This window comes from Sitophilus oryzae, unplaced genomic scaffold (genome assembly GCF_002938485.1).
Source record: "Sitophilus oryzae breed Bouriz unplaced genomic scaffold, Soryzae_2.0 scaffold_1947_pilon_pilon, whole genome shotgun sequence".
Taxonomy (NCBI): Eukaryota; Metazoa; Arthropoda; class Insecta; order Coleoptera; family Curculionidae; genus Sitophilus; species Sitophilus oryzae.
The window spans coordinates 210,163-225,481 of record NW_022146665.1 but is presented as its reverse complement, the minus strand read 5'-3'; the positions used below and the strand labels follow the sequence as shown (position 1 = coordinate 225,481).

General features: G+C 31.8%; 1 protein-coding gene across 1 annotated transcript in view; it reads left to right on the top strand.

The window, feature by feature from the left end:
• Positions 1–15,319, top strand: part of LOC115883563 (regulating synaptic membrane exocytosis protein 2-like) — a 112,998-nt gene that overhangs the window by 23,770 nt on the left and 73,909 nt on the right. The window contains exon 5 of the mRNA XM_030901925.1: positions 1,104–1,321. Within this exon, the coding sequence (XP_030757785.1) occupies positions 1,104–1,321 (218 nt within the window). The remainder of the gene's footprint in view (positions 1–1,103; positions 1,322–15,319) is intronic.

The window sequence follows — 15,319 nt, the reverse complement described above, 5'->3', positions numbered from 1 at the left end:
ATTTAAGCCGGCCATATTTGAGGCCCATCGCGGTGTACCTAAGATTTTTGATATGCTCCCTCCTTAGTCTTCTTATTCAAAGGTCCTAGCCTTCTTACTTTCTGAAATACAGGGCGAAATTAAAAATGTTCTATTTTTTGACCCCCCTTCATATCTCGGTTATCTTATAACTTATCGAAAAGGTGAAAACGGAGCCCAGTAGACATTTGCACGTAGAATCCAGTGGTGTAACTAGTTTTTCGTTGGGAGTTGTCATTCTCGAAATATAACCTAAACTTATATTTTTTTAAATGGGACACCCTGTATATTATTTTTTCATTAAATTTTCCTTGTCATGAGCTTTCTAAAAACTATTTCGCCCTGTATTTCATGAACTAAGAGGGCTAGGACAAATCTGTGTGTAGCATATTTAGTTTCATAAAAAATAGCACAGTGATGTGAAAACCGCATCTTTGTATCTCTAGACATAAGCGAGATACCCTGTAAAACACACGAAAATAGGACACCCTGTACTTAATTATTTATAAAAAATGTCTATACCTATGTGGCGGATTCATCTCTCCAAAAAAAATCCTTTATGGGTATTTCGCCACTGCACTGCAAGAAAATCTACAAAATAAAATAGTTATTTTTTCTTGTCACAACCTAACGTCAACGGTTTCTTGTGGACGTATCTGTTTTAAAAAAGTAAAGTGTTCTCGAATAGTTGCATTTAAATAGTTTTTTTCTTTATACTTTTTATTTTTTTGTTTCCTACGACGGAAAGAGATAAATTTTCCGAAACGTTAAGCATTTTTTTCTTTGTTAGGCAAATTTGTATAACTGTAAACTAAACTTCTGACAAGCAGTGTCCGTTTAGGTTTAACGCAGAAGTGTTTACAAAAAAAATGACTATTTTATTTTGTAGATTTTCTTGCAGTGCAGTGGCGAAATACCCATAAAGGATTATTTTTACTTATTTATGATTAAACTATTAAAAAAAATTATGAACCGGTCTCAGACATACCCAAAAACGCCCTATGTGACAAATAATTATGACCTTTACTTTAAACTTCAAACAATCGCTGAACAGTCTTTAACTATGTTTTTGCCATTTGTTCCAGATATCCGGACCAAAATCCGGACAATCAGCAGGAGCTGCGCCAGGAGCGGTTGCAGGGTCAGGCCAGCGTGGGCAAGAAGCACAAACGCCAGACCAAGCACCAGCACCAGGCTGCTCCACCTCCTCCTCCTCAGGTACAGCTTCACTCCTACTCCAGTTCGGAGGAGGATCTGAAGAGTACCCCGGAATACGGGAGTGATGAAAGGGACAGCGAGAAAGGTTAGTAGTGTTTGATTTAGTGTTGACGGTGAATAGATATTTATATCAATAATAATGAGTTTTGACTATTTTAATTAATTTTTCCACGCTATACAAATTGATTCGTGCGGCTTAGAAAAAATATACAGGGCGGTCCAAACTATATTCTGGAAATTTCCGTAGGATAATATACAGGAAAAAAAACTAAGTAAAAAAGTTCGTATAAATGTATGTTCCAAAATGTTTAGATTCGGAGATACAGGGTATAGAAATTTCATTTTTATTTCGATTTTTCCAAATAATTTATGAAGTAACGTCAGTATTTGGATGAAAATTGGTGTCTGGGTTTTTTTTTTGACATGAGACATTTTATTTTGATGTCAATATGACTCCTGCCTGTAGAGGGCCCCACTCAAGGATACTATAGAGATAAGGATAGTTCGATTCTTATCTTCCTGTACTGTCAGTTTTTTCACGTCATCTAGGGACCGAGTTGAAGTTCGCGCTAAATATTTTAGACAGTGACAGTTATTTTTGCGTTTAACGGACGAGCGCACAGTGCGGCGGAAGATAAGTCTAGCGGGACAAAACCGTTCGGTTAGAAATAAGCCAAAAAATGTGTACTGATAAGAATAAATAGTAGACATTCCAATTGATATAAAAATGCATGAATTATTTTTTGGTCGTATATATTCTTTGTATGTCGGTACATTTTTATCAACCAAATTTGGTCGTTTTTTGCTCAGCAAGGCGGAGGTCATACGAAAACGAAATATGTACAAGTGCTTATACATTTTATTCCAAAGCCAAATTATGTTGTTAAGATTGCCAAAGGTATATACTGTACGTATAGTATTTGTTAAAATCCTTCGTGCCTTTGTTCTGCAGATATCAACCTTTCACTTTTTTTCAAATATCGATATATTGAATGATGTTGTCTTTTGATTTACCAATAGTTACCAAAAAGTAGTAAGCAATTGATGCTAGAATGTTTGTAGTTTCCATGCCCATATTTATTTTGACCGGGTGTTGCCAAATTGTTGAAAAAAACATGATTTTTAGAGTCTCGCACCAGTTCAGCTGCCAAGAATTATTTGAAGTCCTCAAGAAAAAAAGGCGTTTTAAAACTAACATTGAAGACTCGTTTGGCCGTTTTGTTGAATGTCGTGATACAATTTTTGTATCCCAACTCTCTAGGGATATCTACTTTTTAGTGGGGCATCTCGATGCGATGATCGCCGCGATGCATCCTACGCGCACTTACTCGCCGTTTTAAAACAGTGCTTCAAAAGCGCTTTGTAGGATGCATTGCGGCGAGCATCGCATCGAGATGCCCCTATGTTTGTACCCTTAGTGACGATGAAAGAAAGGTGTTGAGACCCATCTGCGATCATTTTATTTGGTTGTTATTTATTTTTTATTTATTTGGCAATAGTTTACAGTACGGTTTTTGTGTGTCATATACGAATAATATGATAGTTTTATTATGTTGTATTTATTTATTTACTAATAAATTAAGTTGTTAATAAATAAATAAATTTAACCATTTAGTTGCTATATATTAGATCATTTGCTACGTTCTTAGATTTTAAGTTGTATATTATACAGTCCTTGGGCCCCACCTACATATTTTTAAGTGGTTTGAAGAGTCGAACTTTTCGTCCTTACCTGTATAAGACTACTGAGCAAAAAAATATACATTTACGACATTTTTTGCGTAAATAACGTCTCTTGGTAAAAATCGCTGCCGAGTAATGGTTCTAACATGTTGACTAAATAGTTAGAGACTGAAATCATCAATTTGAAATGTTTTTGTGCCAAAAGTTTAAAAAAAAAGAAACTGTTTTATCATTATTTTTTTGCAGAAAAATTTATGATCAATTTAAAAAAATAAAAATTTCCCAAATTTATTATTTCCGTCAAATAACTATCTATGTACTCAACGTTTTTATTTTTGTACAAAGCGACATTTTTTACGTAAAAAATCACCGAAATGTATATTTTTTCACTAAGTAATTTTATACAGGTATGGACGAAAAGTTGTTACTCTCCAAAACAGTTAAAACACATGTAGGTGCTGCCACATACGAATAGGAATTATATTGACATCAAAATCAAATTTCTCATGTGAAAAAGCTCCCAGACACCAATTTTCATTCAAATATTGACGGTACTTCAGAAATTATTTGGAAAAAATCAAAATAAAAATGAAACTTCTACACCCTGTATCTCCGAATCTAAGCATTTTAGAACATATATTTATACAAACTTTTTTTGCTTATTTTTATCTGCAGAATATGCTGCCGAAGTTTCCGGAATATAGTTAGGACCACCCTGTATATAGGCAAAACATAAACAGACAACACGATAATAAGAGATGAGAATTAAATTATTTATAATTTGATTTTGCTTTCCAAATTTAGGATTTATTTTCGAAATTTTATTAGAGTTGTGGGTGGAGTGGGCATAGGTCAAAATTTTATTTAGAATAATCTCAGTTGGCTCCCCTGAATGTTATTATAGATATCCTCCTACAACTGTTTGGGATATGTGGACTAAATTCTATAAATATATATTTTCTATTTTGATAAATGTTGAGGTTTAATATTTATTTTAGAGTAATGAAATGACTCTCATATCCAAAAAAATTATGACAATTATAACATTTGCTTATTCCTTTCACCACCAACTACAACTCAGGTTGAAAATATAGATTTATTTATGCAGTTTTATGGAGTTTGATGGTTCAAGTTATTGAAGAGGTTGTTGCTCCCATTTGGTAGTTTACAGAACCCTATTCTCCACCTTCTATTGTATAACACCCAGAATTAATTTCTCAATTTTTTTAGTTTAACCCTCGTTTATACAAGATAGCATTTTTTTGCAAATGTTCCGTATATTCCTAATGACAAGGAGAAAATACACTCAATATACAGGGTGTTTCAAAAAACATGTGCCATCTCTCGTGGGGAGATACCCCACGTAAAAAAAAAGATTTATTTTTCATATCAACATAGGTCCGATTCTGCTTTGTTTCGCAGCTACAGGGTGTTAAAATCTTAATAATTTTTCGATTTATTTTAATTCTCTTCCAAATACTTTTAGTGATTTGAATGAAATTTTGAGGGTAAAAATTACTTTAAGTGCTACATATTTTAATGCTAAAAAAGTGTCGATAAATTCATCAGGGACGTGCATATGGGTTATCACTAGAATATTTTTCAAAAAAAACATGTCCGCCACTGACTTTTTTCTTTTAATGTCAAAATTGTGTAGACCGTTTAATGCCAATTAAAAGTTATCTCTTGACATTTCGTCGAATTCGGCCTCCTTGATGAGATAAACGCAATTTTATTAATCACAATAAAATTAAAATAAAAATGAAATTAATAAATTATATATATATTTTATCTACAACCGTTTAGTTATTCCGTTTTTACATCGCTATTTTTTCAGTATTTCAGTTACGTTATGAGATTCATAACACAACTAATGGTGTTATGAATCTATAACACAACTAGTTTTTGTAATAATGAAAAACAACTACGAACATCTAAATATATTAATTTTTGATACAAATTCCTACTGCTAATTATTATAAATATTAATAACACATTTTTTACACTTCTTCAAAACAATTCCTGCTGCTGCTGATGATGACGATGATAATAGTGAAGGTCTAACTGAAATAGATTGGGCTGTTGATCAGTTTGGTTCGCACTCGAGCTGGCATGCTTCCTCGCGATTCTTGATCCCAAAATGTGCTGCGCAACAATTTTCTTATTTTCTTTTGATGTCTAATCTGACAAATATATATGTGACAAATGTCATAATTAAAGGTGTTAAAGGTGGGCGACTAATAAACGAAAATTAAAACAGCATTTTCTTATTTTTCGGTTGTAGATAAAGCGTTGTACATGACACGTGCTAAACATGATTACAACGCGTGATTAGAACGACTCGGTCTACGACGTCGGTCGTCGTTCTAATCGTTCACACTCGTTGTTGTAATCATGTTCATAAACACACTTGTACTGTAAATAACTAGTATCTAATTTATTATTAAATATTATTACTATTAGTTATTATTACTATTAGTCCAACATACAGCAATTTCAAATAATAAAATTATGGTATTTAAGATAATTACAAAAAAAACTAATTTTAAAAAGTTTTAACATCCAGTTACTCTAAAACTATGCATTTCCATACCCATGTTTATAAGAACTTTTTTTCATATTTTTTGATGAGAAATCAATTAGTACTTATTTAAAACTTTTTCAAGTTAATGATAATACATTTTTTAAAGGTTGCTATTAGACTTGGATCAAGGCAAATTAATAAAATTGCGTTTATCTCATCAAGGAGGCCAAAATCGACAAAATATCAAGAGACAACTTTTAATCGCTACAACATTAAACAGCTTACACTCTTTCGATAACAAAAGAAAAAAAGTCAGTGGCGTACTTGTTTTTTTTAGAAAAATATTCTAGTGATAACCCATACCCCCCCACGTCCCTGGTGAATATGGCGATACTTTTTTAAAATATGTTGCATTTGTAGTAACTTTTACCCTCAAAATTTCATTCGAAATGCTAAAAGTACTTTGATGAAAAGTATAATAAAACGAAAAAATATTAAGACGTTAACACCCTGTAGTGAGGAAACAAAGCAGAATCGGACTTATGTTGATATGAAAATGAGAGATGGCACACGAGAGATGGCACATGTTTTTTGAAACACCCTGTATATTAAATATAAAACTTATGAAGAACCTCGAAATTAGTGAATTAAATTTGTGGTTTCAATTAGCGTAAAAGTTTGTTCCTCTAATTTCCATGTTTCAAGCATTCAAAACGTCAAAATTACAGGTAGTACTTTTCAGTTAGTAGAAAAAGTTAACAAACTTTTAAATTTTTCCACTAATTTTACTTAAAAATTTGCGAGTATTGTAATTTGTTTGTCCTTTGATTATCATCGAACAACAGACTTATTTATAACCAAGAGAAATTTTGGTCATATATAAGAAGTATGTTGTTTTATAAGCTAAATATTAGGCTTTCTCTATAAATACAACTGACTGCCGGCCGTAAGCTGTTGCTAGGATATTCTAATAAATTGATAGTATATTTTTAAGTATAAAGTATAATTGGAGCCACTAATTTCGAGGTTCTGTATAAAGCTTTAAGCTTCATTAAGAACCTCGAAATTAGTGGTTTCAATAGCGTAAAAATTCAATAGCAAAAAAATATATTGCTTTCTAAGCGAATTATTAAGCTTTTTCTAGAAATACTACAAGCTATTGCTAACTGTGTATTTTTGGCATTGCGAATGATGGTAAATTTTTAAGTACAACTGAAACCACTAATTTCGAGGTTCTCAACGTGGTTTTACTGTTTAAATTAGTTACTTGATGCCCCCAAACTGACACCATTCTACATTTATTTCCTTTTTAAATTTACGAAAGAGTGATATAATATAAAACAAAATTTTTGACGACTTTTGAGGCATCGTTTTTCATTGTAAAATGATTGTAAAACTTCGTGACGCACAATTAATTACAAGAAACACAAAATTATTCTCGAGCCAGCGAGTTTTTACACAATAATTCGGCTTTTCAGACAATTCTTTTTTAATTTCCCGATTGAAAATATCCGCTTTTTTTTGAAGTTATTCGCTTTGATTTTTTAGTCATTTTTTACGTAAAATTCTTTTATAATTTTAAAAATTGTTTAACCAATTAGAGGCAATTTTTAGCTTTTTTTGTAGCGAATTATGGCAAAGGTTCAAATTAAAAGGTTTTGTGTAGGTGTTTCAAAATGAAAGGTTTGATATTTCGAGATTAATTTATAATTTGAAAGAAGTATAACTGAAATAATCAATCACTCTTCAATATCTGGTCTATAATAGCATTGACATGACATTTTGTGGTATATTTAATACGTCCTCTTCTGACAACAGATGTTCTTCCTCCGAGGAGTGCACATTTACTTCCTCCGAGGGTATACAATATACCCATTCGCGGTTGGGATTTGGCCTTCCGTGTCCTTTAGAGTTGAGGAACTTGTCTCCGCCTGAGGTACCCGTGAGGTAGAGATTGGAGTATCTGTCTTCGATTTTTCCACCTCTTTAACTTGGCTCTCCTTAGACCTGATAATATCTATAACAGAGGATATGTCCTTCTTTCTCTATTGCCTCCTTGGAAGTCAATTCCTATTCTGAGGACCTGACCATGCCTTATTGTATTTTTTTTTCTTCAACTAGAGAATATTACCTAACATTCCACAACTTTTGGTTTATTGTGGTGATTTAATGCTTTATTCCACATGGTTAAACATCATTTTACTTCTAAAAAGAAATTTCTCAGACCTTACGACCCCGATAAAAAACCAAAAATTTCCCTTGATTTAAGTAGGAACAATCTTCGGATTGTCACGGGGTTTTTGGCGGTATACTATCGCCTTAATGAACACCCCAGTAGATTTAAACAGCTAAGAAAGAACGGCGAATGCAGGTTCTGTGGGGAAACTCTTCTTCATCACTGAGTGCGCCGATGATATACAATGATACGACAATCATTCGGGCCATAAATTTTAGTAACGACATCTGTAAAACCGTTTCAGATACTGACTTCTGTCAAAGTTCTGAGACTGTATGATGAAGTTATAACTGAAGAAAGGGGGACACATATACCGGGTGTTGCATCGTCGAGCGGGACATAGGAAATCCCATGTAAATTTTAATGGGGTCAATTATTGGCTTCCCTAATTATTTTAGATAATAATTTAGGTTTATTGAAGAGCACTAAAACCCACATTCAAAAGAATAACTTTTGATATTTTTGATTAGCCCGTTTACGAGTTATCGCCGATTTCTTTTTAAATATTTCTCCTTTCTTATGGCCCTGTATTTACTTATGAGCACCAGTCAAGATAAAAGATAACTGTCAAATGAAGTTGTCATTTCAGAAATTTATCTATTTAGTGCTTTATTATTATTATTAAAAACTCATACCTACATCGAAAATATTAGCCATGAATTACACTACCGAAGAAAAAATATTAATGATATGGATATGGTATTATCAAGGAAATAGTTATCAAAAGGTGTCGGACATGTATGCTGCTCTGTATCCGAATAGACCGATACCTGGAAAATCTGCAATCGCAAGGAATATCCAGAGATTTGAAACCAAAGGTACCCTAATAAATAACTGCAGATGTGAAGCAAGGTAGGAACAAAGAGAAGATGCGAATGATACCGACTTGGAAGTTTTATTGTGCGTGGAAGAGAACGATGGAAAGATCCGCACAGGGAAACTTGAGGATGAAATAGGAATAGATCACACTACGGCGTTTCGAATTTTGAAACGACATAAATACTATTCCTTCAAATATGAAAAGCACCAAGAGCTACGAGATGGGGACGAAATACGGCGGCAGGCGTTTTGTTTTGATATGATGGAAAGAGCAAATAGGGATAGGGAATCTTTAAAAAACATATGTTTTACTGACGAATGCACGTTTACCTTAAATAATGATCCCAATATTCAAAATTATCGATATTGGAACAAAGAAAACCAACACAGGTTTGTCGAAACAAGGACGCAATATCCACAGAAAGTAAATGTTTGGGCAGGGATATTCGGACAGAATATTATCGGACCATTATTTCTTACGCGAAATTTAAATGCAGAATATTATTTGGAACTACTCGAAAATCATATTTTACCTGCTTTACATGATGCCGCTATGCGCTAGGGAAAATCAGGAAGTTTGGTACCAAATGGATGGCTGTCCGGCACATAGTACCCTGACTGTTCGGGAATATTTAGACATTTTTTTTTATTTTTTCGGGAAACGTTATTGGCCTAAATCATACAGTAAATTGCCAGCTAGGTCTCCTGATATTTCGCCAAATAATTTCTTTCTCTGGGGCCTTTTAAAAAACAGGATATACAAGGATAAAAAATACCCAAATCTAGACGAGTTAAAAAATGCCATTTCTGCCGAATGCAATAGAATTTCAGTTTACCAACTAGCGAATGTAAGAAGAGAATTTTATGATCGCCTGTGTTATTATCTAGCAGTCGATGGAGGAATATTTGAACATCTTAAATCCTAAAGTTCTAACAATTTAATAGTACCTAAATTAATAAGTTATTGAATATTGTAATAATACTATAATTAACCTTGTAATTGATTACTTTATTTTATTTTAATTCATATTAATTTGTATTTATAAATACTTCTTAATCTTTAAGATTTCCGATGTAGGAATGAGTTTTCAATAATAATAAAGCACTAAATAGGTAAATTTCTGAAATGACAACTTCATTTGACAGTTATCTTTTACCTTGACTGGTGCTCATAAGTAAATACAGGGCCATAAGAAAGGAGAAATATTTAAAAAGAATCGGCGATAACTCGTAAACGAGCTAATCAAAAATATCTAAAGTTATTCTTTTGAATGTGGGTTTTAGTGCTCTTCAATAAACCTAAATAGAATTATTCTCTAAAATAATTAGGGAAGCCAATAATTGACCCCATCAAAATTTACATGGGATTTCCTATGTCCCGTCCGACGATGCAACACGCAGTATATATTTTACATTCTATATGAATAAAATTAATCGAAATAAGTCAAGTCAGACATATTGGAACTCCTACACGGTCTCGCCAAAATTTTTGATGGTAAAATAATAAAATAATAATTTTTCCTAGTTCTACGGCACTGGAAAAAATAGATATCGATATTCACGGACGCTACTGACCGTAGTGACCCAAATTTATATCTCTCTGATCTGGAACGACGCAGCTGCTGTGCGAAAGACTTTTTCATTATAAATGGAAGTTGGGGGCTTGTCGCTTCTTTCCAAAACTTCTTTAATATTCGGTTTGCGAAAAGTTGTTAAAATATATATATTTTTAGTGGGAAGAGAGATTTGATCACGAGCTGCTCGAATCACGAAACTGCAAAAACTCGTATGGTCTATTTTCGGTTGGTCTTTTTCCATTTTCGATTTTTGCTTATTTTTGAACTAGATAAATTTCGTGTTTCATAGATTTAAGTAAAAAATGTCTATACCTATGTGGCGGATTCATCTCTCAAAAAAATCCTATAATAGGGATATTTTTTGTAAACACTGTTGTGATAATAAAAAGATTTTTAAGTTAATAAGAAGTTTAACTTGGATAATCCCAAGTAGCAAATTTTATTTTATAAAGGCTGTATAAACAGCTATGTGATAATTTTTATAGGATACCTCAATTCATATAACGTGCTATATGACCGTAATATGATAGCTTTACAACCAAAAAAGGCCCATTTTTATACAACCGTTTAGTAGTATAGAAGTTCTATAAAAAGGGTATACAACTCTTATGCAACTATTTTACATAGCGTTATATATCTATTATAAAACTAGTTTTATTGTGTATTACGTGGTCACATCTAAGAAACAGAACAATAAAAACATTTGATCATTTAGCGAGGTAAAAGAGTATTTTATTTTTTACCGATGAATATTAGGAGCAAATTATATTTTAAGCGTGTCGTAAAATGAATCTAGAGGATGTGGATTGTTAAAAAGGAGACTTTACTCGACGGTGAAAATGGCGGGTAGAGCCAAAAGGTACAACAAATATGTAATATAAAAAATCATTAATAGGGTTTGAAAAGTAGGGAAAATTTTTGTTGCGCCGAAAATTTTACTGGTAGATTATAGGTATGTATTTGGCAAAAAATTAAAGCGCTTTAATTTCGATTTAGGTTTACGTATAAATTTAAACAATAAAATAAAATAAAATTTTCAAAAATTCTTGTTTTTAATTTAATTAAACAGTTTATTACTGTATGTGGGAATATTATCACAAAATAATTCTCAAAAAAAACATTTTACAATTTATTTTGATGTTTTTAAATTTGCTTCATATAATGGTGGCCATAGGCCATACAAAAATTCTGCCTTAAACATGGCGAATTATAATGCAACCATTTTATTATAAATGAATCCCTTAAATAAGCCTTTGTGGTAAAATAAAACGGTATAAGATAAATATCTATCATTACGCAGAATTTCCAGGCACTATAGAACTATTTTTGACATATTGAGATTTGTGACAAATGGATGTTGGCAAATCTCATTTGATTAGTATTTAAACTAACAAACATGATCAGGTTTTCATGGATTTATGCACGCAATGCATTTCATGCATGCCCGACGAGTGAGCGGCAACCTAAGGACTTGGAAAAACAACAATAAAACAATACAAACATTACTACAGTAAAACTTTTACATCAACGTGGCAACAATGCTTTGAAGAAGCCAGACAACCCGAGAGGTTTTGGCTTTTGGGAACCCAGGGAATTCTCGGGATTATTTGCCGTAATTTCGATGAGTTTTTTCTTACATGCTCTTTATAACTACCACTGCGTATGTTAACTTTTTTCCAACTTTGTCCAGAATTCATAATAGCTGTGATTGATTATACTCGTACGTAGATATTACTTTTGCAACAACAACAATAACAAAATAAATAACTACGTATACCATTTAATTTAAAATGAGGTTATATTATACATTACCAGTTTTATAATGCAGATATTACAGCGAATTTATTTTGTTAATCACAATTTTATCATATAAGGCTATATAACTAGTGTTGTATACAGCACCGTAGTTAACGCAAGAAAACATTCTATCATACAACGTAATACAACTTTAATAAGACAAGTTTAAGTAACGATTATATGATTTTGTGACTACTAGTTATATGAATATTATAGAACTCTTACATGGTGGGTATAAGAGTCTAATAAAATAATATGTTTGTTATCATATAGCATTGTCTTATTAAGTGTTATATCATACTAAAAGAAATTATCGTTTAATGCGTTATAGGATACGTTGTAAAAGTCACTAGAAAATAGTTTAATATGACAACTTTTATTAAAAAACAGAATGGTCGAAACCAAACGCTTAATAAAATCAAGCAGTCCTTAAGACAACGCTATTCGACTATTATAAAATAATTCAATCCTTTTAGAATTTCTTTTTGCCACTTGGGATGTCATTTTAACAGAACGTCATGGTTTTTGTAGCGCAGCAGTGTTTACAAAAAATAACTATTTTATTTTGTAGATTTTCTTGCAGTGGCGAAATACCCATATAAGATTTTTCAGATTTAAGTAATATTCCCATGAAGCTATTACCATACGATGAAAAAAAACGGCGTCACAGACAGCTGGGTAATGACAATCGATGATGATTTTAACGAAATCAAGTCTTGGCGCTTACTGCCAGTTGGTCTTACGAAGGTTGTAATTTAATTTTGTATTGAGTAAAAATTATTTTTAAATTGTGTAGTATCCTTTTTTAATTGTTTTATAATTAGTTTTAATTTTAGACAAGTTTTATGTCGATTTGATTGACGTCTAGAAATTGACCTCGACAAAGTTATCAACGATTGTCATTCCCCACACGTTTTTGACGTCATTTTTTTCGATCGTATCGACAATAAAGGCTTTTCTTTCGTACAAGACTTGTTGATTTGCAGAGGATGAAACCAAAACAAAATTATATGAAATACAATCTACAGTATGTCCCCGTATTCTCTTTACAACTTACAACTTTTTTATAATTGACATTTTGAGAAAAATGCATTCTTCATAAAAATATTTGCTTATTCTAAAACGGTTAATCGCGTTTATACTTTTCCAAATTTCCATACCGTTTTAGAGAAAATTAAAAAATGCATAAAAATATAGCTGACTTTTTTATCACATGGTGTTTCTATGGTAATATAATTTGGATTTCATTCTCTGATAGATTATTTTTTATTATTAATTTTGATTAACGTCATATTTTTTGCTTTTGTTAAAGTATCATATTTTCTGATAACTATTATCACCCTCTCCGTAACATTAAACATTTTGTACTCCTTTAACATTTTAAAACAGCAAAAAATATGACGTTAATTAAAATTCTATTAATAACAATCTATCAAAGAATGAAAATGAAACTATAATACCATAGAAACGCGTTATGATTTTTAGGAAAAATTCAACTATATTTTTATGTTTTTTTCTAATTTTCTCTAAAACAGTATGGAAATTATAAAAAATATAAACGGGATTAAATAACCATTTTAGAACAAGCAAACAATTTATTAAGTATGCATTTTTCACAAAATGTCAATAATAAAAAGTTTTTCACCTTGTAAAAACAATCCGGGTATAAGAAAACGATGCCTCAAATTACGTTCATGAATAGTAAGTTTACAAGTAATTCAGAAAAGAACTATACAGGTAATTGACAATAAAATTTCTTGATTAATTTAATTTGTTTCCAGTAAAAAATTGTATTATTTGAAAAATCTGCAAAGATCAAGATCCATTCAGAACCTTAAAATTAGTGGTTTCAATTAACGGTTTACAATCATTCACAATGTCTAAAACAATACAATGAAAATTAATACAATATCAGCTTGCGGTACTCAGTTGTATCCTTAGAAAAATTCTAATAATATATAGTACGAGAGCTAGCAACGTTTTCGAGAAAGTATTTTAAGACGTTTGGCTCTTTGATATACTGGCTGCCGATACCCGTTGCGTACACTACTGCGCATCGAAAGAAGATCCTATATTTTTTATTAATTTAGTCCTATAAATTCTAGTATTGAATATAAATCGAACATGTCTCTATAGCGCAGTGCGTAGAGTTACCGACCACGAACCGAAGATTCAGAGTTCAAATCTGGGTCAGGTCAAGACTTTTTATTTTATTTTCGTTTATATTCTGACAGTAAAGTATTAAAATAAATTATTAAAATAATTATGGTGATTCAAAAACAAATATTTAATACTTTACTATCAGAATATAAGCGAAAATAAAATAAAAAAGTCTTTGACCTGACCCGGATTCGAACTCGGAATCATCGGTTCGTGGTCGGAAACTCTACGCACTGCGTTATGGAGACATGTTCGATTAATATTCAATACCTGAATTTAAAGGACTAATAAAAATATAGGATCTTTCAATGCACAGTTGAGAACGCAACGTTTACCGGCACCGAGACTGGCCGCATGCTGTTCTAGAGAGCATAGTAAAAGATATATCAAAGAGCCAGACGTCTTAAAATACTTGTTTTTCCGACGTTGCTAGCTCTATAGCTTATGAAACAATCAATTTTTTTTCTAACCACAATTTCTTTTGACTTATGATAATCAAAAGCCAAAATGACATTACTTGCAAATTTTTAAGAATAATTAGTGGAAAAGTGTAAAAGTTTGTTAACTTTTTCTACTAATTGACAATTACTACCACTAATTTTGACGTTCTCAATGCTTAAATTGAAAAACCACTAATTTATTTCACTAATTTCGACGTTCTAAAAGAAGCTCTACAGATTTAAATTAAAATTTCTTTTTTGGATTTTATTACCACTCAATTTTTTTCCCTCGATGTAAACATTTTTCTGATGTAAAACAATTCAGTTCAAAAAAAAATACACAGAAATATTTATTTTTATTTTTTCTTTGTTATGCTTTCTCAGTTTTAGATAATATTTTGGTCCCAATTTTAGGAAGTCTCCCGGAAAGTACTGACGGTACTAAATTGTCGGAAAGACTAAGCCGTCAAGCTATTCTCGACGAAAAAATCAAAAAGTTTCTAGCGGTGAGAACAACAGACTGCTAATCGGCATTGTTTCAAACAAAATACAAATGGCTGTGTGCAGTCGTTGTTCGTGTTTAAGATTTGTTTAAACCTGCATGGTGGTGTGGTCACGCAGCTTCAGCACATTCCGTCTTTTTTCTATTTCTTTGTTATTTGATCTTCCCTCTCTTTGCATAAGACGTTTTTGCAATTTTAATACATTTTAATTTGGTTTTGTATGCAGGGATGGTTTTATTTGAACGATGCAAACGTTGAGAGGTGAACAAAAATGCAATTTTGAGCCACAATCTAAATCAATAAAACAAAATCAAGAACGGCTTCATAGACTTTAATGATTTGTT